The sequence below is a fragment of the Typopeltis vanoorti genome, chromosome 5 (genome assembly GCF_054136105.1).
Source record: "Typopeltis vanoorti isolate ZY-2024b chromosome 5, IOZ_Tvanoo_1.0, whole genome shotgun sequence".
Classification (NCBI taxonomy): Eukaryota; Metazoa; Arthropoda; class Arachnida; order Uropygi; family Thelyphonidae; genus Typopeltis; species Typopeltis vanoorti.
The window spans coordinates 129,405,993-129,426,775 of NC_143553.1; the positions used below are offsets into that span (position 1 = coordinate 129,405,993).

General features: G+C 34.7%; 1 protein-coding gene across 3 annotated transcripts in view; it reads left to right on the forward strand.

Moving 5' to 3' along the window:
* Nucleotides 1-20,783, forward strand: part of LOC150106811 (nucleoprotein TPR-like) — an 826,699-nt gene that overhangs the window by 249,952 nt on the left and 555,964 nt on the right. For all 3 annotated transcript variants that reach the window (XM_090393327.1, XM_090393328.1, XM_090393329.1), the window contains exons 13-15: nucleotides 1,107-1,208; nucleotides 6,948-7,098; nucleotides 16,825-16,976. In XM_090393327.1, coding sequence (XP_090249453.1) covers nucleotides 1,107-1,208; nucleotides 6,948-7,098; nucleotides 16,825-16,976 — 405 coding nt within the window. The remainder of the gene's footprint in view (nucleotides 1-1,106; nucleotides 1,209-6,947; nucleotides 7,099-16,824; nucleotides 16,977-20,783) is intronic.

The window sequence follows — 20,783 nt, forward strand, 5'->3', positions numbered from 1 at the left end:
GCAGTAACAAAGGTAACAAATTCAAGAAGCCACATTCTTGAAGAAAAGCTTGATATTTGGGTGGATGAACAAACTAAACCTGACATGCCCTTAAATCAGTTAAAAACACGGAAAAGGCAAGAAACATTTTTAACCATGTTCAAGAAGAAATAGGAGAAACATCCAAAACATTCACAGTTAGCAGAGGCTTGTTTGATAGATTTTAAAAAGCATATGGGTCTGCATAGTATATCACTGGAGAAGCAGCAAGTTCAGATACACTGTCAACTCAAGAATTTCCTACAACTCTGAAAGCCATCATTGAGCGAGGCAATTATCCTGAACTTGTTTTTAACGTGGATGAAATGGGCCTTTTCTGGAAAAGGATATTTTCCCATCTTTTATCTCTCGTGAAGAGAAATGTATACCTGCGTGAAGGCCAGAAAATTTTCACTTGGTTTCACTTTTTACCTAAGCATAATTTAATGACTGCCTATCCACTACACTAAAGTACTATTGGTTGCTCAACCTATGATGTATGGGCTTATTATATATATATATATATATATATATATATATATATATATATATATAAAATAAGCTTCAGTCTCTCTCTCTCTGACTCACACATTGCCTCTGTTCAGTATTTACGCACTCATGGCAGCTCACGCACATAGCTCTAATTTAGAACTCAAGCTCGCATTCCTGTTTTTAAAATGTACTATTGTCTTTTATACTAGATCTGTTGATGTAATTTTATCATGTCTCTGTCATTTTTGTATAATTATTTGCTTGTGATACCTGAAGAAGTTGAATCATTCAACGAAACTAGTTGTATCTTAACATTAAATCTTGTTGTGTTTTCATTCTCGGTATATAGTTATTTAAACTAATTTTATATATATATATATAAGCTCTAAATTCAGTTATAATGATGATGAATGTCATTATACAGAAATCCTGTATTTTATTACTGTATTAGATTATCAATAATAGAGTCATAGATGAGGTTGGTGCAGTCTTAAAATTGTGAATGTTTTGCTAATTTGAGTGTAGATATTTCATGTTTTTGTGTTAGTCTGGAAGGTGTCTTCATGACTTTTTTTTTTTTTTTTTTTCATGTGCAGAGACATTGAAGAGCTCCAAGCAAAGAATAATCAGTTACTGTCAGTAGTTAGAGAACTAAGTCAACAACATGAAGAACAAGAGAAAAAAGCAGCAAATGAAAAGTAGGTATTATGTAAGTTTGATTACTCACATATATAAAGAGTGAAGAATTCTTCTAGTCTTTTAGAGGTTTTCTTCTATATTGTTTTTTTAAATACAATGAATGATAATAGAAGGTAAATAGTGATAGAAGAACAATTTTTATTATTGTGCAAATTTAGCATAACACTTGAAGTTTCAACACAGACAGTTAAAGATTGATATGACCGTCTCCAGTAATTCTGCAGACGTTCCATCTGCAATCAGTTTTCTGCCACACACAGCAGAGCATATCTGGTGTAACTTCAGCAATGGTGGCAGTAATTCTGGAACGCAGCTCATACAAATTGGCTGGTAGTGGTGGTACAGACATTCAATCTATCACAAAGCCCCACAGAAAAAAAACTAATGGTATAAGGTCAGGGGAATGTAGTGGCCATGCTACAGCCCCTCTACCAATTAATGTTCCTGGAAAATGGGTGTCGAGGTATGACCTTATATCTCTTAGGTAATGAGGAGGTGCTCCATCAGGCTGGAAATGTAAGCATCTGTCGTGGTCATCAACGTTCTAATTGTAGTATTTAGGTATCCTTGTGGCATGCCCAGATACACACCATCAGCAATGGTAGACACCAAAAAAAGAAGGGTCCATACCCTTTCCTCTAGCTTATGGCACAAAAAATGTTAGCCTTTGGGTGCCACAAACATGTTCTACAATGGCATGTGGATTTTTGCTTCCCCAAATTCTGCAGTTGTGAGTGTTTACTTGCCTACTTATGTGAAAAGTGCACTCATCACTTAAAACGATGATGTGCAAAAAAGTTCTCATTTTGTTTTATCCTACCGACCATTTTGGTACAGAAATCCTGGAATATTTTCTTATTGTCTTTCTTCAAATGTTGGTAAATTTGTAGGACCTTAAAAGTAGATGCTGTTGAAAAACATGCCACACAGTCACATGTGGAATTCCAGTTTGATGAGATGCCCCTCTGGTTGACTTTCCATTTCTTCTCTGGAAATTTTCCCGAACTTCTTCCACAACAGCATTTGCAGCATGCAGCCATCCCATTGACCTTGGATGATGCACAGAACAGCCTGTTTCCACAAAATTCTTGTGCCATATGTAAATTGTGTGCCTAAGAGGACACACATATGTGTGTGTGCAGAAATTCCTTTGAGCTTGTGTTGCAGACTGTTTTTTCAATTCAAAACTCACAATATGCACCATCAAAAGTTGCCATTTTCAAATGGTGAGATATATCATGCCATCTAGTGTTATCATTCGGTAATAAAGTTACGCGATAAAAAATTTGTGATTCGATACATTATGACACTTGCTCAGCTTTTGTACGAGCAAGTACAAAATCAGAGAATAACTCTTCTGAATTATTCTCTGATCTCCTGCCAAGTTGTATATACCCATTTGAAACACCCTGTGTGTATTACCCTCACCCAACACACACGTGCGCGCGCGCGTGCACTAGAGAGAGAGAGAGAGAGGGGGCGGGGATTCTAGTTCCCTCATTCACAGTTAACATACATGTAGTGTTCATCATCTTGTAAAAAAAAAAGAATCATCACTGATGCAAAATGAACTTTTTGTTAAGGTCTGAATCGAAAACTTTTGCCTCCTGCTCAAACAGTAGGTTAGCTTTTTGATCCTGTGCTAAAGTTGTTGGAGTGCTACTTCTCTCTCTCATGCTTCTATTTTTCTCTCTCTCACACCCCACCCATCCACTCGCTCATATGGTATTGTGGTAACCACCTAAACATAACACCAATGTATGTTATGAAAAACTTGACATGTTAGTGGAAGATATAATGTGAAAATTAAATTACAGAATACCAACTTATATAAGAATAAATTATTATTTATTAACAGAAGAGTTTTTGGCTACATTCATGACCATTTCAATACACCTAGTAAAAGAGATAAGGCAAATGAGAATATCAGGTGAAATTTAAAGAGCATGTGTCATTTTGTAATTTAATTTTCACATTGTCTTCAACTTACTTGTCGATTTGATATAACATCATGTTCTCCACTGGGAGAGCATATTTTAAAAACAGATATGCTTTTGGAAAGAATTGATCATCATCATCATCAAATTCCTGCCATGTACCCTCAAAGGGTGTACAGGATATGATAGTACTACATGAAAAAAATTACATCAATACTAACTTCCTATCTACAATTTTCCTCCAAATCAGTCTGTTACTTGTCAAGACTCCAACATTATCAGATCTTATATTTCTATCATCTAAGGTTCTTTGTACCATATCAGTCCACTTATATCTTGGTCTACCTCTGGGTCGTTTTGCTGCAAACCTGGCAGAGAACACTTGTTTTGCTAATCTTTCTTCGCCCATTCTGTTTAGGTGACCATATACCATCAGAGATTAACTCTTCTAACGCATTCCTGGATGCTGACAATGTCAAGTTCTTTCTTAATATCCCCGTTTTTAATATGATATTGCCATTGATGCCATCTGTTCACGCCTATAATTTTTCACAGGACTCTCATATTTACTGTCTCTAGTCTTTGGTCAAGTGTTTTACTTCTGATCCTGCTCTCAGATCCATAAGTTAAAACTGGTTTGAACACTGTCTTGTATACAGCTAATTTAGTGTTAAGACTAATTTCTCTCTTATTCCATATGAATTTATTCAATTGACTTCCCACCATACTAGCTTTGCTGATTCTGTTGTCTATTTCTATATTTAATTTACCATCTTCACTAAAAATCGTGCCTAAGTAGCTGAAATATTTTACTTGTTCCACAGGTTCTCCATTCACAACACAGTTGACATTTTCAACGATTCTGCCTATTTTCATTGTCTTTGTCTTTTTATTGCTGACCTTCATATCATATCTCTTACAACAGTTATTCAATTTAGTCGGAGAATCTTGCAGACTTGTAGCGGATTTATTTAGAAGTATAACATCATCCGCATAAAGCAAAGAGCTGACATTAACATCTCCAATTTTGATATCATGTTTATTATCACTTTCCTTCATAATGTGATCCATATAGATAATGAATAACAGAGGGGATAATATTGAAATTGAATAAACTACATATTCATCCACATCAAGTTCACTATTGAACATGTATCAATGTATCTAAGTCTTCTCTCTCTGGATACCTTAATAATCCATAGCTCTACCTGCAGTATTGAATTTTCCATCTACAGGAAGCCTTCTTTTATTGGTAAGTGTACGTGCCACCCAGCTTCACATCATTACCCTTAACCAAAGACAAATCAAAGTCTTGTATACAAAAAAAAAAAAAAAAAAAAAAAAAAAAAAAAAAAAAAAAATCACAATTTGTTCTTCAGATTTTCTTCCATTCATCATCATCAATTCTCATTTGCCTAAGGTAGGTTGACTCCCCTGCCTAGGGGTTTCTAGACAAATTCATTCAGCTGGTTTGCCACTCCTCTGCTGTACCCCTAGGGGCAAGTATTTATGGCTATAGATCTGTATATTCACTGGGCCAATTTGCCTGTTTTGAGGGAGAAAAAATCCCAAGTTTCCAGGAGGGAAAAAACCCTCCACCTCGATATGAGACTGGCTAACTCACAATTTGATTGAAAACACCTAATAAAGGTTCCTCACATCATAGACTGGATTTAAACCTGGATCTTTCGAACAAGGGCTGGTCTATACCAACTGAGTTACAGAGGCTACAAAACACATCACATCTGAAAAATACAACACTTTTTTCCCCCAGTCTTATTTGCAATGATTGAAGATGATAACATTACTAAAATCTTTCTAAAGAGAAGGTCGAGGATTGGGGGAAAGTTTGGTTATACTGAGGGAACTATAGCCATTAGATTAGAAGGTTGTGGCGTTTAAGTTATACTGCAAGGGAGTACTCACTGGAACAAAGGTTACAAGTTGTTGGTTAGCATTTTAATATTGCTAACCAACAACTTAGTATCCATTGTTGAGTGGGGTTGGGTGATGAGAAAGTTTGTGAATGTATCTGCCTGTGTGCGGAACTTCCTGTATATAATAAAGGACAGGTTAACGTTGTGTAGGCACGTTACCAAGGTGTCTAGAAAGGCTAAACTATTATTAGTTTCTTTTTCCATGATAAACTGGATTCTGGGGTGAAGACTTGAGCTGAGGAAAGGAAAGAAACCAAGGTATCTGGGCCATGAGGCCAAACAGAGAACACATCATCAACATATCTTTAACCAGATAGAAGGTTTGAAGGGGCCAAGCAAAAGCTTGTACTTCAAAATATACCATAAAAAAAATTGACAGGGTGGGGGATAAATGGGGAGACCCCATAGAGATACTTTATCTGTTTATAAATTTTGTGCTTCCAATAGAAATATCGAAAATAGATAGCAAAGGAAAAGAGATCAGTAATATCAGGAAGATAAGCTTTTTGATATCTGTCTGTCAGCCATCCCCTGGTTCAAGTTGAGTTTGTATTCCAATTCCATATTCTCCAGTTTATGCAACAGCCTTTTGTGTGGTATCCTATCAAATGCCTTTAGAAAAATTTTTCTAAACTTTTTTTTTAGAAAATTTATTTAGAGCAAATTTAGAAAATGTTTATCCATTGGTAGATCCTCTGCTACTAATGACTTGCAAAAAGTTAATCAAGTTTGAGCGCAGTTAGTAGTTGGGAAGGGATCAATTGTTCGATGCTGTTGGCACACTCTCCTTCGATGAGTCTTTGGACTCCCTGGAGGTGTCAAATAATAATAATAATAATAATTATCCAACTTGGCTGTAATATTGTTATAGAATATGAGCAAATTGCTAAAACATGACCTTCCTTTGGTAAACTCATGCTACTCCTTGCAGTATAGCTTGTTTGTCAACCCATTTCTGTATATGAGTTCTTATTAACTTCTCTAAAATCTTCACTACCACACCAGAGATACTGATAGGTTGGTAGCTAAGACACATCAGTTTTTACACCACCCTTGTACAATGGAACTATCATACATTCCTTCCATTCCTGTGGTATCATTCCTGAGCCGAGACTCAAGTTATAAAAGCATGTGAACATATTCAGTTAGATTAAATCCAGCTTTAATTTCTGTATTCATTTTTTATGCTTTCTCCAAACAGAGTTAGTCATCTTTTGATATGGTGAGCTTACTGACTATAATAACTACTGAAAAATCCCAGTCAAAACCGTATAAGCATTAATGCTGTCCTAAGGGAAACTCATTATAGAAAACATTTTACTAATATAATTTCAGAAGCACTTATGCAGTAGATTTTTTTTGTGTGTGTGTGTGTGTGTGTGCGCGCGTGTGTGCGTGCATGTGTTTTATATTAGTATTCAGTATAGTAAGCTGGTTTTTTTTTTTTTTTTTGGTTCCTATTGCCTGTGTTTGATTTCTGTTGTAATATGAAAGAACCACTTATAAATGACTTTTAAGAGGTTAGTTAGCTGGTATCATACAGCTGTATTAGGTTTTTGTCTCTGCAAAACAATTTGACCAGAGAATACATGCTTTTAACATAAAGTGTTAAACACAGGCATTATAGCTTAGTTGTACAACTGTAATTCAAGCCAGTACCAATGTGATCCACATGACTTCATTATATGAAAATAAATTGTTATGCAGCATCTCTTTGTATGATTTATTAACCATTAATGAAAATGTTTAATATGAATGGTCGATTAAACTTATGCATTTCATATCTGAATAGTGATTTTATACCATGAAGTATATTTTATTGAATATAGATTAATGAAAAGTACCCATAATAATATTGTTTTAGAATTAATGAACTTCAGAAAGATTTGGAGAAGGCCCTTCTACAATTAGAAGAACTTCAAAAAGACAGAGTTTGCCAAGCAGAAATGGTAGAGTCGATAGTTCGACAAAGAGATATGTATAGAGTTTTGCTCTCCCATCAAGGATTTTCTTCTGTAAGCATGCTATCGAATTATAGGATTGCTGATTATTTTAAATTTTATTTAATAATGCCTGATTATATCACAAAGCCTGCAGTTATTAAAGCATAACATCATACACATTCTCTATTTGTCATGCATACACCTCACATATACACACTTTCTTCTGATTTATGCCAAAAGCATAAATATTAGAGAACTTTTAAAACTTGATAATTTGTGTATTTCAAAGCTGTCTACTAGAACTCATACTTTTAAATTTTATTGCATCAGACCAGAAGTTTGATTCTTCATCATGTTTATGTAAATTATAACATATAATTGTGCCACACAATGTTTCTAGATAATAGAAAAGCAAGATTTTACATAACCATCGCTGTTTATCAAATTTATTGTTTCTGAAACGGAGTTAAATGATAGAGAAATCATTACTAAAATTTAAGAAAAAAAGAGTAAAAAATGATTGAGAATTGCAAACAAAGGTATATTTCCTAATATCATTCTTCATTAACAACACATAGAGCTGAGAGCCTTTTTTTGTCATCATATGCATGTTTACAGAATGATTTTACAGAAACATTTTGTTTTACCTAATTTTGTAAGTACAATGATCCAATGAAAATTAAATTGTAAAGTGGGATGGGAGAGAATCATTCACCAAACAGTGCTAAGCCAAGGACTCCTTTTTACAATGAAAACTACTTACTAGACTATAGTATATCCATGTTGACACCAAGCAACATGCATTTTGTAATTTTTCTATACTAATGCTAGATTGCTGCATACTTATGTCAGAATTATCAGGAATAATTGGAAAAAGTTTCTGGCATTGGGTGGTGCAACATGGCTAACAGTTGATCATTAGTGAGATTTGATTGATGGAGGATGACTTGGTTACAGGGATAGCATGTGAGAGGTATAGTATTTTTAGGGAGACTTCACAGAATAGAATGGCAGGAGAGATATTACTAATGATACCAGATGAATTTCAGCCAAAAAGAGTAGAAGGCTATTGGGAAGACAGAGATGTGGATAGGCAGTTCATTTGAGGCAATCTTGTGTGAGGTAATGGTCAGCAGGACAAAATATACAGCTGACTGCTCTATATGCATTGGCAAATTAGCATGATAAGTTTATGGGGGGGGGGCTATAATGATACATATATTGGAAGGAGGAAAGATCATGTGGTAGGAAAGAAACAAAATTTATTCACCAACTGAAAGATAGTTGAAACAGTATGTAAGGGATGGAACCTGGTGATAACATCAGAGGATCTGTCCATTATAACCAAGGAAGTTCTGATTGGAGAGATAGTGATCATGTTCACCTTGACTTTGGAGGTTTCCAAACCATGCAGAATTTCCAGTTAAGAGAACCCTAATTTTTCTCAGAACCCTCATATCTTTGGTCACTAGTAGTTAATCAATGATTTATTTCTAAATCAACTTTCAGATCCATTGCTTAAAATTTGTTTAAACACTATTTATACTGCTAATTTGGTGTTTGGGCTAATTTCTCTCTTAATCCATATGAATTTATTCAGCTGCATACCCACCATACCATATTAGCTTTGCTTATTATGTTGTCTATTTTCAGATTTAACCTGATGTCTTCATTAAAAATTGTGGTTAAATTGCTGAAATATATTACTTGATCTATAAGATTACCATTTTAATGCAGCTGAAGTTTTCTATGCTCCTGCTTATTTTCATAGTTTTGGTCTTTTTATTGATGATTTTCATGACAAATTTGTTACAGCTGTTATTCAATTTAGTTAGTGAATCCTGTCGACTTGCACTAGATGTCTTTAGGAGTACGACATCATTTGCATAGAGCTATGTTTGACATCTCTAATTCTAGTATCAAGCTTGATGCTACTTTTTTCGTGTGATTCCTATAGATGGATCACAGTGGAGATAATGTGCATTCTTGTCTTACCATGATTTTCCATCAAACCGTCTTCTTGTATTTCTTTCAATTCGAACTGCTGACTTGACAACTTAAATATATATTATATATTGCTCTGTATAATGTTCCATTCATTCCATATAATTATACTGTTTTGAAAAGCTTTCTCTGGGCACGTTGTTGTCTTACCTTTTCCAGATCTACAAAACTTAACTTCAGATCCTTGTGATATTCCCAAGATTTCTCAACTGTTTGCCTTAAAGTGAAAATCCGATCTTGACAACCTCTATTTAGCCTGAACCCAGCTTGCTCTTCTCTTGTTTTTCTCCAAGTTTCTCTTGGAGAAAAAGAGGAATTTCAGAGGAATTTCTCCACTTAGTGGAGAAATTCCTCTGCAATTCTCACATTCAGTTTTATTTCCTGTTTAATAGCTGGGTACTATCAGAGCTCTATCATTGGGAAGTTGACCTGACTAGGCCCTCTGAATAAGGCAGTGTAACCACCATAAAATTTTATACTCCATACTTAAGCATTTCTGTTCAGATATCATCTACTCTAGCTTCCTTTCCACATTTCAAGCTTTTTCTACCTCAAGATTTGATATATACTTCTTTTTGTATTCCTCTTGAAAATTTTATAGTATAGTTCTCTCACTGCTTGGTTCATTTAACAATCTTTCAAAGACATCTAGATACTCCAGACATCTAGGATATCCTTATCTTCAGTTTTCATGTTACCTTTATCATCTTTGATTCCTTTTACAGTACTCTTTCCTCCATTTCTAAGCTTCTTCAGTAGTCTCCAGAACATGATATTTATTTTTCATTCTCTTACCAAAGTCTTCCCATGACTTTTGTTTAGCTACTTATACACATATCTCAGCTCTCTTAAATTTTTCTCTGTATTCTTTTAGATCATCTGCTGACTTATTTGCTAGGAACTCTTGGTATGATTTCTTCTTTTCCAGGGCTCCTTTTTTAAATTCTTGTGTCCATCGTGGTGTTCTTATTTTTCTATCTTTGTAGACAACTTCACCACATACCTCGCTAGCTGAATCATCATTATCTTCTTCAGAGTTTGCCAGAGATTCCAAGGTTTGGTTTTTGTTTTCAACTTGTTTCATTTTTTCTTCAATAATGTTTGTATAGTCAAGTCTACAATTTCCTTTAAAACTTTCTTAAACACTATTCTTTTCAATGTGATATCCATTTTTATCCTTCTTAGTACTAAGTAACGGTCACTTCCAATTTCAAATTCTCTGTATACCTGAACAAGCCTGATGATATCACTGTCAACAATGACATAGTTAATGAGCCTTTTCTCATTTCTTGTATCTTCTGTCTATGTGAACAGGAGTACAATTAATCATATACAGTGATACCCCGAAGTTATGCGGTAGGTGGGACCAACGAAAAGCGCGTAAGTGGAATTCGTGTAACTCGAGATATAATTTTGCATGTAATTTATATATACAAACATACAATTGGGACCAAAGGTTTACACAAACACCTATATTTTTTAAGAAATATAATCATAATTGTAGTTTTTTGTACATAAAAAAAAGAAAGTTATTTCGATGTCGATGGTTTCATAAAATCTAATAGATTCGTCTGATGGCATAATGTCTTTTTCTTGTCTTGCAAAATTTCTTCATAGCAAGCCAGTGATTTTTTTTATTCCTTGCCTTGTGGCTACAATTCGTTCCTCGTTAGCATCTATGTCCTCCAAAATCTGTAAACCTTTCTTAATTAAGCTGAGACCTTCTGTTAATTTTGCAATTGTCACGTGCTTTTCTGGTAAAACTGGATCTGAGGTTTCGGTCTTTTCAGTAGCGAAGAATCTCCGATATCGGAGACACCCCAAGAATCTCCGATAATCCTTACAGCATCTAAAACATTAAACCGTTTCCAAAACTCTTTAACAGACAGTTGTTTATTTTGCCTCATAGCTTCATTCAGACTTGCAAACGAATGGCATATGTAGTACGCTTTGAATGTTTTTCTTTTCTTGCTAGCTGTAGAAGAATCAGACTTGCTTCTTTTGGGCGACATTATTTTTTTTTATGTGATAAAATTTTTATCAAGAACGTGACATTAAAGAATCCCAAGGTTTGTAGACTATAAAAATCGTGTATGAATGGAGACCACACGAAACACGTCAGTGCTTGTTCACAGTATGTGTGACACCGGTGAATGCGGCCGGCGCTGGAAAGATACTACTAGTGGTGAGGCATGATGGGAATACATACATATAAGAAACCGCGTAACTCTGGATTCGCGTAAGTCAGGGTATGACTGTATTTATGCTCCATATCATTGGGGGAAAAAAAGTATAACATTATAAAAATAATGTGCAATAATTTTATTGATCTGCTGAAAGCCTTCAATTTTGTTTGGCATGATTCCCTTTGAAAAATTCTGAAACATTATGAAATAGACAACAAAATAATATAATTGAATCCTTGTATGCATCTTCTGAAGTGATGGTTGAAATCAAGGGGAATTATAGCACTCCTCATTCCAGTGGAGAGTAAAGTGAGACCATCTAAAGAACAAACCATCTAAAGTTTGCTGTTGATATTGATCTTCTAGCAGAAAACAAATCAAATCTCCATGAAATCACCACAAAAAAAAATCAAAAACAAAGTCAACTATTGGTACTTCTGACCATGAAGAAAGTGTTACAGCAGAAACTGAAAACATCCTATTTGAGGATATACCCATAGAAGAAGCTGATCAGTTTAAATACTTAATGCAACATCTTTAATAAAGATGGAAGATCAAGACAGGATATTAGAATAAAAATTGCAAAACCAACATCAGCACTGAAAAACTAAAACTGCTGTAGACAGATAACAGGCTTACATTTACCAAAAGACTACACCTTATTAACATACTAGTTAATTCAGTACTTCTATATGGAAATGAAACTTTGACTCTCATAAAAGAAGATGAAAAGAGGTTGTTGTCATTTGAAATGAGGTGCTGTAGACCAGCGCTTCCCAAACAGTTATGGTTATGAATAATTATGATTTGAAGGAAACACCTTATGTGGCTTATTCATATCAGTAGATCAAATGGTCTACCAATGCAAGTTCTTGAAGAACTTATTTCAGGAACTCGAGACTGACATAGAATGAACTGTATAGACAATATAAAAAGTGCATCACTTACAGAGCTGAAAGCAAAGTGTCAAGGACTGAGTGGAAGGTTTCTGTAAGGAACATTTCCAAATGTCTGATCTAATGAATAAATGAATCAAGGGGAGACATTGCCATAGTAATTTACTCATTTTTTATAATAGAGTGGATAAGGAGAACCACATGCAAATTGCAGCAAATGGGGATGGACACAAAGTTGGCTGATGGACAAATACCAATGAGTAGTATATGAAGAATATATGGAGAAGAGAAGTGACACTACCATAGATCTCTCGTGGTCTTCTTGGACCACTACAGTTTAATTTGTACATCAACAATATAGCAAATTATTTGAAGTAAATATTCCGTTGTTTGCTGATGATGCAAAACTACGTAATGTAGAGAGCTTGCGGAATAATTTAAATATGAGACAGTATAGGCAGAGGATAATGGATATCTGTTTAATGTAGAAAACTTATGAATTTTGGAAGAAAAGATTGCAAGCCATATGATACAATGAACTGTACTTTATTTCAAGAAACTGATTAATCTATAGGCTTTGGAGTTTTAGGTAGGAAATTGAAGTTCAGGGGGCATATTGTAGAAGTGGTCAAAGTTACTAATATTACTTGGCTATTGAAGATACACTACCACCCTGAAATAAAGATGTTATCACTCTTCTTTTTAGGGTTTTGATATGATGACATTTAGATTACTAGGCACAGATCTGTCACTTGGGTTTCTTGGGAATGAGAATGTGGAGGGAAGATCCAGAGGCAAGGGATGAAGATGATGAGTGGTCTGCGGAATGACGTTGGTTGATACACAGAGAAAAGGAATACAATAGAAATGTATGAGTTACTAAAAGGATTTTATAGAATTCCTGTGCTGGTAATTTTTCTGTACTTGATTAGAGATTAGAGAACACGGGACTATCCTTGGAAATTGAGTAAGAGTGGTTAGTAAATGTGTGAGGAGTAGATTTTTGCATCACTTCGTATCACTCAAAATCATTTTATCAAAAATTTTATCTGATTGAAAACAAAATTGAACTTCATAAACATTGTTTTGTGTATTTTGTGGGTTAATTCAGCAGCAGAGTATAATATTTAATTTTTTTTTTTTTTTTTTTTTTTTTTTTGTGTTTTCACAAATAGTTCACTTAAAAGAAACAACATTGGAATGACTTCATTTGTAAAGATTCCACTTACCAGAATGGAATTGAAAGAAAGTGTTGTAAATTCTGTTCTAGCAGGAGCATTGGAATGGATTGCATACATATGGACAAAAGTGAGCTATTTGGTGCTTATGTAATTTGCAAAATCTATCTAAAAATCAGAATGAAGTTCTTTGTATTTTCATAAAACAGGCTTGTTCTTCAGATAAGAAAGTGCACCTCCCCACCTTATTATTTAGAAGCTAAAAGCATTTCCATTTCTTAGCAAAATATGCTCTTCTCTGTTTTTATTATCATTCATTTAGTTGATGGAATATCACAATCACACTTTATATATATCCACCAGCAAATGGGTGGAAAATTATAGTACATTTTCATACTATTGCTAGGTTACAGATTAGATAACCTGGAAACTTTAGATAGCTTAAAGACCAAACTTAAAACTTTTCTTTCAGGCCATTGTTGGCGTCCATTAAGCAGAATAGTCCTTTGGCTTTTTACAAGCATTCAACAATAGTGGAATTTCAGTCTGTTGGTGGATAGTGGAGTGCATTGGTTACTTATTCCAGCATCTTGCAGTTTTCAAAACATAAATATAAGATTATATAAATCAAGTGGATAATCCAGCATTATTTCAAAGCCAAATGCAGAAACTATGAAAATTTTGTACAAAATTTGGCCACAGAGCTTACGGGAATACACTCGCCGGCATTTACGAGTTGTCCTAGCATAGACCTTATAGGAGACATGAACGCTGCCCAAGCGTCCATATATTTGCCTTTTGTTGGTCTATTTTGATAAGGTTTCACTGGCCTGACAGCTGTTTTGAACTGTTTTGCTTATGATAATACCTCTCCCACACTTCGAGTTCCTTAGTACTGAACGAGAATTTTTGCTCTCTTAAGGTTTTTGCCTGGTCTCTGAGAAGAACTTGTTGGTTTTTCATTAACAATTTCAATCTCTCCCTCTTGATGTTTATTTTTATCTTTTTTCTCCCTAACCTATCATCACTATCATAATTAAACTGGCTGATAAAAGATATATCATTTAGTATTTCCATGTTCTTCACCATAATATAATCAATTTCATTAGAACTCCATGTGGTGATTTCCGGGTCCATTTTCACTTAGTTCTCTTTTTTTTAAAAAAAGTATTTCCTATATACAATCCCTTGCTTTCTGCAAATTCAACAACTGTTGGCTTAAGCATTATGAAAGGTATGGAAAAAGAAGAATGTTTTTTCTATGAGAAGAAATGCAAAACTGTGGTTTGGAAGCATTAAAGGTGACATCATCGCACTGAAGGATGGTGTGTATGTGTGGAGAACAGCGTTTAGGATTCTCATTGTAGATGCTTTAGCACTGCAAGGTTTGTTGTAAGAGTTGGTTGAGTGGAGATTGCTATCATCAGCAAAACTATGGATGTGTTTTGAGGTAACCAAGAATCCCTCCACCATTACATGCACTGAGGGTATGAGAGAACTGGCAATCTATTTACAAAGGAAGGAAAGAGGGCAGACCACAAGATGCAATGTGCTGATAAGCTTTCAATGTGAAACACTATCAAATGTCTTGCAACTGTCAAGTGCAACAGCACAAGTTTCTCCAAACTTTTCCATGGCACGTGTCCAAAGTGACAGTAATGTAGGCATTCTTCTGTGAATCTAATGGATTTTGATTGACAAAACACATATTGCTGGTCATTTACTGTGAAAGAAGTTAAATGTGATGTCTTCTTTCATTATTTTAGATGATAATGAACTGAGAGCAGTAGTTTTGTAGATACTTATCTCTCTCCTCTCCTCTTCCATTAGAATGTCTCTACATGGACTTGCATCTAGTATTCTGTTATAGTGGCAGGGTGGGCGCCAGCTGAGTATAATATCAGATTGGTGTTAATTTGGGATCACAAAATTTTAGGACAACTGGAGAGATACCATCTGGACCAGGAGATTTATTATCTGTGCTATTGGGTATTTTTCCAGAGAGAGAGAGAGAGAGAGAGAGAGGAGAAAACATGGTAGGACAGAAGTTATACCCATCAGCCTGAGCAAGGGAACAGAATACTTAACTATTGTTTGAGCAGGAAGCAAGCTTAATGCATTTGGCTTGTACAAACTGTTTTGGATATGGTTATGATGTTCTTTTAAAGTTATAGCTTGTAGTTTAAGCTGAGCAACAAGCTGGAGTTTTTAACTTATGCCATTGGGCATGTGCTGAATTTTATGTCATGAAATGCTCTGTCACATTTGTTGGCAAACTAGAGCTTAGATTGAGATGGGAGGGAGTTGAGTGCAGTAGCAGATAAAGGCACTTACTCCAGCAAGAATAATTTTTGTTGATTAATCAGAGCAAGTGCTTGGATCAGGAGAGTGAAAACAATAATCAGACCAAGAAAGAGAGGCACAGAAATCCTGAAGTTCATATCCCAGTTGTCACTATTGTAATGCATTAGATATTGATCCCTGGGATAAGGATCATCTGTTGAAAAAGAAACATGGACAAGATTATGACATGTGCTGAGAGGAGAGCTAACATTACTGGTATATAGGGAGGAGCACTCATTAAGAAAAGGTTTAAAGTGTTTGTAGAATAATGAGGATTTTTGGGTATTCTGGTAGGTTGTTAGGGTAATGATTTGCATCATATAATTACCAACAGCAAACAATCAGCTTTTCTCCCATCTTAGTCCTTGAAGTTAAGATCAAACATCAATTTTTTCAAGCCACAAGTAAGTAGGGTGAAGGTCTCACACCAGGCAATAAAATTCATCTTCCATCTAAAGACAACCACAAGCATCCATTCCTTCTGTGAAATTCGAATCTGCCAGCTGTTGGTTGGAGAATAGGTACGCTAACCACTCAGCCAATCAGACTAGTAGTATGTTTTTTACATGGAATTTTGTTGGTTTTTTTTTTTTTTGGTTGCATTTCTGATATTTATTGAAGTTATGTTGGCTTTTGTGGAAGATTTTATTTTAACTGTAGTAGCACTAAATTTTTATGCTATCTTTCTTGGAGGTAGAGACCAGGAGTGAAGTACTTGTGGACATCACTCTATTCTTAAGAAGTGTCTGGACTGCGACCCAAACTTTGCCTCAACAATGTCACTTTCATGTTGCAATGCTCGTACCCCTTCCAGACACAGTTTGGCAGAATAAGCAGCAGGATCAGAAAGCCTTTCAAAGAGCTCTAGTTAGCATTTCCTCCAGCTACAGTGGCATATAACATGGCAATATTTGCCTCGCTCTGTTTGTCAAAATAGGCCACATCACAGGAAAGTGGGGTTTGACGTGGCTGTGAGAAGCTATATATTTCATGTCACCCACTAGTCCAGTATGAAGATGGTACTGTAAATAATATAATGTTTTATATCTTAATCATAAATATAACCCTTTTTATTTTTATATTAAAGAGGGATGCAATTTGTGTTTTGCTTGTAAATAAGGATATTACAGTGTATTGATTATTTGACTGATACTTACATTGACATAACTGAATTATATTTTGTTCTTTTAGCACCTTTTAAACAGTTCTGGGACTGCCGGTTCATTGCTTGCAAGTTCTATAAGTTCACCAGAAGAGGCTCGTTTATTGGAGACAAAGGCAGCACTTAAGCAGTTGCAGCAGGAATTTGATAATTACAGAAAAGAAAAATCAGAAAACATCAAGTATATTACATAATCTAATTTATACAATTTCTAGACTTATATTTGGAAATAAAGATCTTAATTTAAGATTAGTTAAGTATATAAAGGACATTAAATCTCTTGTAGCTGTTATTGATAATCAGAATCCTTTATTGTTATTTGAGTTACTCTGAGGCATAACGATCACTCAGTAGTTTCTTTAAAATGTTGAACCACATCTATATATACACACACCAACATATTTTTTGCTTTTACAACAATTATTTTCAGTTTTGTAAGTTGCTTTTTTTTTTTGTGTAACTATTTCTAAATGTGCTTCTTTTCTTCACATTTGTAAAGCAAATGTTGTAAAAATAATAATACAAATAGCAAAGCTTATTGTGTGTTTTGGCTAATCATTCTCCAGCCAAAATTTTAGTTTTTATTAAAGGGTAGTTGAAAAGACTTACCTAGTTGTGTAAATTTTTGAGTATAAGAGAAAGATGTTAGAAATACAGCTGAATTATGTCAGCTTAAGTACATACATTTGATAGCCAAAAATGAAGCATGTATTTAATTGGTAAACAAAGATGATGAATGGAGTGAACTAGAGATTTTGAATTAATATTATGAAAACTTAAATTTAAAGAATATAAAGAAACAAGAATTAGTGAAGTATATGCACAATACCACCAGCATAATGGTGTTGAAGTAGGATGTCGTTCAACAACACCAAAGGAACAAAATAAATACAAAATTTATTTAACTGCCATTATTTTGCTGTTTTATACCCAACATCTTTAGAGCAAAAATAGTTTGCTGCAATACACAAATCAGTTCATTGTGGCAACAGTTTATAAACTGTTAACAGATAGTACAAAGAGCTAAAGTCCTAATTTGGCACCATTTATTGATGGAGATATAGAGAAGTTTAAACTAAGTTGACTATCACCCTGATTTTTGGTAAATTAATACTGCTATGCATGTTGAGGTTTGGAGATGTTTTTTATACCTGCTGCTGATTTTAAAATTCCTCTCTTGCATCAACTTCTGTGTAGCATTGTGGTTTTCTTCCATCTAATCCCATGAACTTTAAATTTACTATCATACTTATGAGAAGTTCTCTGAAATGGATGGTAACAGATCTACCTGTCTGTCCATTGTAAGCCATTTCACAAGTACAGGGCACATCAGACGCTCCTTGATATTACAAAGGACTGAATTTGTTTTTAAGTGAATAGATGAGGGTTGCTAAATTGATTTATGTTTTGTAGTGTGGTACTGTAAATAATTTATTAAGAACCCTGGCTATTGTAAAGATGTATATTCAATTAAAATTATATAAAGATGTTTAAATGAATTTAAATCTTTACATACTCCCCCCTTTTTTAATATTAATTTAATATTAATATTTAATTAATTAATTCAAATTAAAAGGCCTGTGTAGCTCAGTGGAAGTGGTGCGGAGTCCAGTGCTCTTGGTCACTCGAAATTTGGCTTAAGTTCAAGTCTAGTTGCCGATTGGAGGAACTTTTTCTAAGCCTTTCTTCGACCGGTTCCCAAGTTAGTCGATCTCTGGCACGGGCAAGCGGATTTTTCATCCCATAAACTCAAGAAAATTGATCATAGTACCAACATTATTTCAGACATTGACATATCTTGTTAGGGTTAGGTACCAAGAGATGGCAGCACTTGTTTTCCAGCCTGTTCATCGGTGGCTGCTATAATTAGTGATAGACATGGGCCAGCTATCTCTGATTGGCTATTGGTGGAGATTGAATTGTCTGCTCAGTCTCCAAAAGCTAGATAGGGTATAAAGACCTACTCGCCTACTCCCTATTAGGGAATAAAAGGCGTTAGCTGATTTATTTATTTTATTTTATTTTAATTAAAATTAAATTAAATTAATTAATTGAATTCATTAAATTAATTAAAATTAAATTTAATATTAATTTTTAATATTAAAACTGATTCTAGGTGATTTTAGTGGAATTACTGTGGATTTTTCAATTCACCAGCACCAGAGCTAAAATTCTAAGTTGTTATTATAATTAATACGGGACACCTCCATGGAGTTCAAAAACTCATCAAGGGAGGGCACCTACTCTATAACTCTGTCTCCGTCACTCAATCCACCAATACAACGAACTGCAGATACACCAATGCTATCTACTGTCCACCACCACTAGTATTTTCACAGACAATCACAAACATCCCTGCCCACAGCAGGATTCGAACCCACAGCCTTTTGGCTGGAGAGTGGATATGCTAACCACTCAGCCAACTAGGCCGGCAATAATCTCAGGTATGAAATACTGAGCTTTTTTGATAAAATATGTCAAAATCTTGATCTGACAATGCAGATCCACAAACATTTTAATTAGTAAAATTCCCTGAAAGAATCTGAAGTATTTTTAACTTTTCTATTACTGGAAGATATAGAACTTACTTTACTCTTTGCATTTAGTTTCTCTTCACCATCTAACAGTTTCCTAAGTGCGATTCCAAATTTAATTATGGAACTCTTATGAAGCTAATATTTTTGAATGCTATCTGAATATGTAGTAATTAGTCTGGATGTTTGATGCCTTGGTAGTCTATAAGTTACAGCTGATAAAATCTCTGCAATTCAACATAGTTCCATGCTCTAACATATAAGCTGCTGATTTTCTTTTTATCTGCACAGTCTAGCTCTAAGACCAAATCTTATATTCTTATGTTTCATTCCTTTCTTGAACTTGTTTTAAAGCAAATATGCACTTCTCAGATGAAGATTTATTTGCTTCTTTTATTACTATCCAAGAGGCATTAAACTTCTGTATCGTATCCCTTGAAAATTTGTCAATGCCTTGATATCTGACATTAGGATTAGAGGAAGGAAAGAGAGAGTTTATTGAAATATTGAAAAAATATCAATAAAAAGTTTATTGATATTTTTCTTGAAGAGATGTAAGTTGTAATTTGGGAATACTTCATAAGGATGGCTGTTACAGATGATAAAGGTAGATGGAATAAAAGACGTAGAGAGAATCAGGTTTAGTGTATTTGCAGTTGCACTGAAAAGGGATGCTGGACAGCTGCTGCAATTTTTTAACTAATCCAACAGAAAGAGGAACTGACCCAACAGAAAATGGAGGAATTATTATTGTTATTTCAGTGAAACAGTATCCTTTGAAATACCTGAAGAACAGACAGAGTTGAAACTTTGCACCTGTGAGATCAAGGCTTAAGTGAGTCTGTAAGTGAGTGACCACATATGAGCCAACCATTTTTAGGGACATTTTAAGCTTACCAACCCAAACATATGAGCAGTATTCCTTGGACAGGCAGATTTTGAATTTCTGTAGAATTAGTAGTTGGTTAGGAGAAGAACAACATCTTGAGTGGAAGAGAATTCCTATTTTTCAATTCTGAGGAAGATATGGATATGTTTATGTCAGGATAGGATTGAGGTAAATATCAATCCAAACGGAGAGAACTGATTCTGTCTGTTGATTTATCTATTGCTGAGGGAGGGCTGAGATCCCTTTCATGAAAGAGAAATAGTGGGCAAGGCTGTTTTGGTGGTGTTGAAGGTTTTGGATAATCCTTGTCCCATTGAAGGATGGTATGGAGATATTGTTTGTGGCACTGGTTGAAGCTTAGGAAATCTGAGCACTGCATGAATTGTCAAATGAGTAGTATGAATGAAGAGTACTGTCATTTGGAAAGTTGTGAATAGAATTAGTAGCAATTTTAAATAGATAGTTTTTGTACAGGAAAAAGAGTAGGCGATAGGGCCGAGCTCTGAGGCACTATTACATTGGTGGAGAAGCCACCCACCAGGACACATAATGAACAAGCAGACAG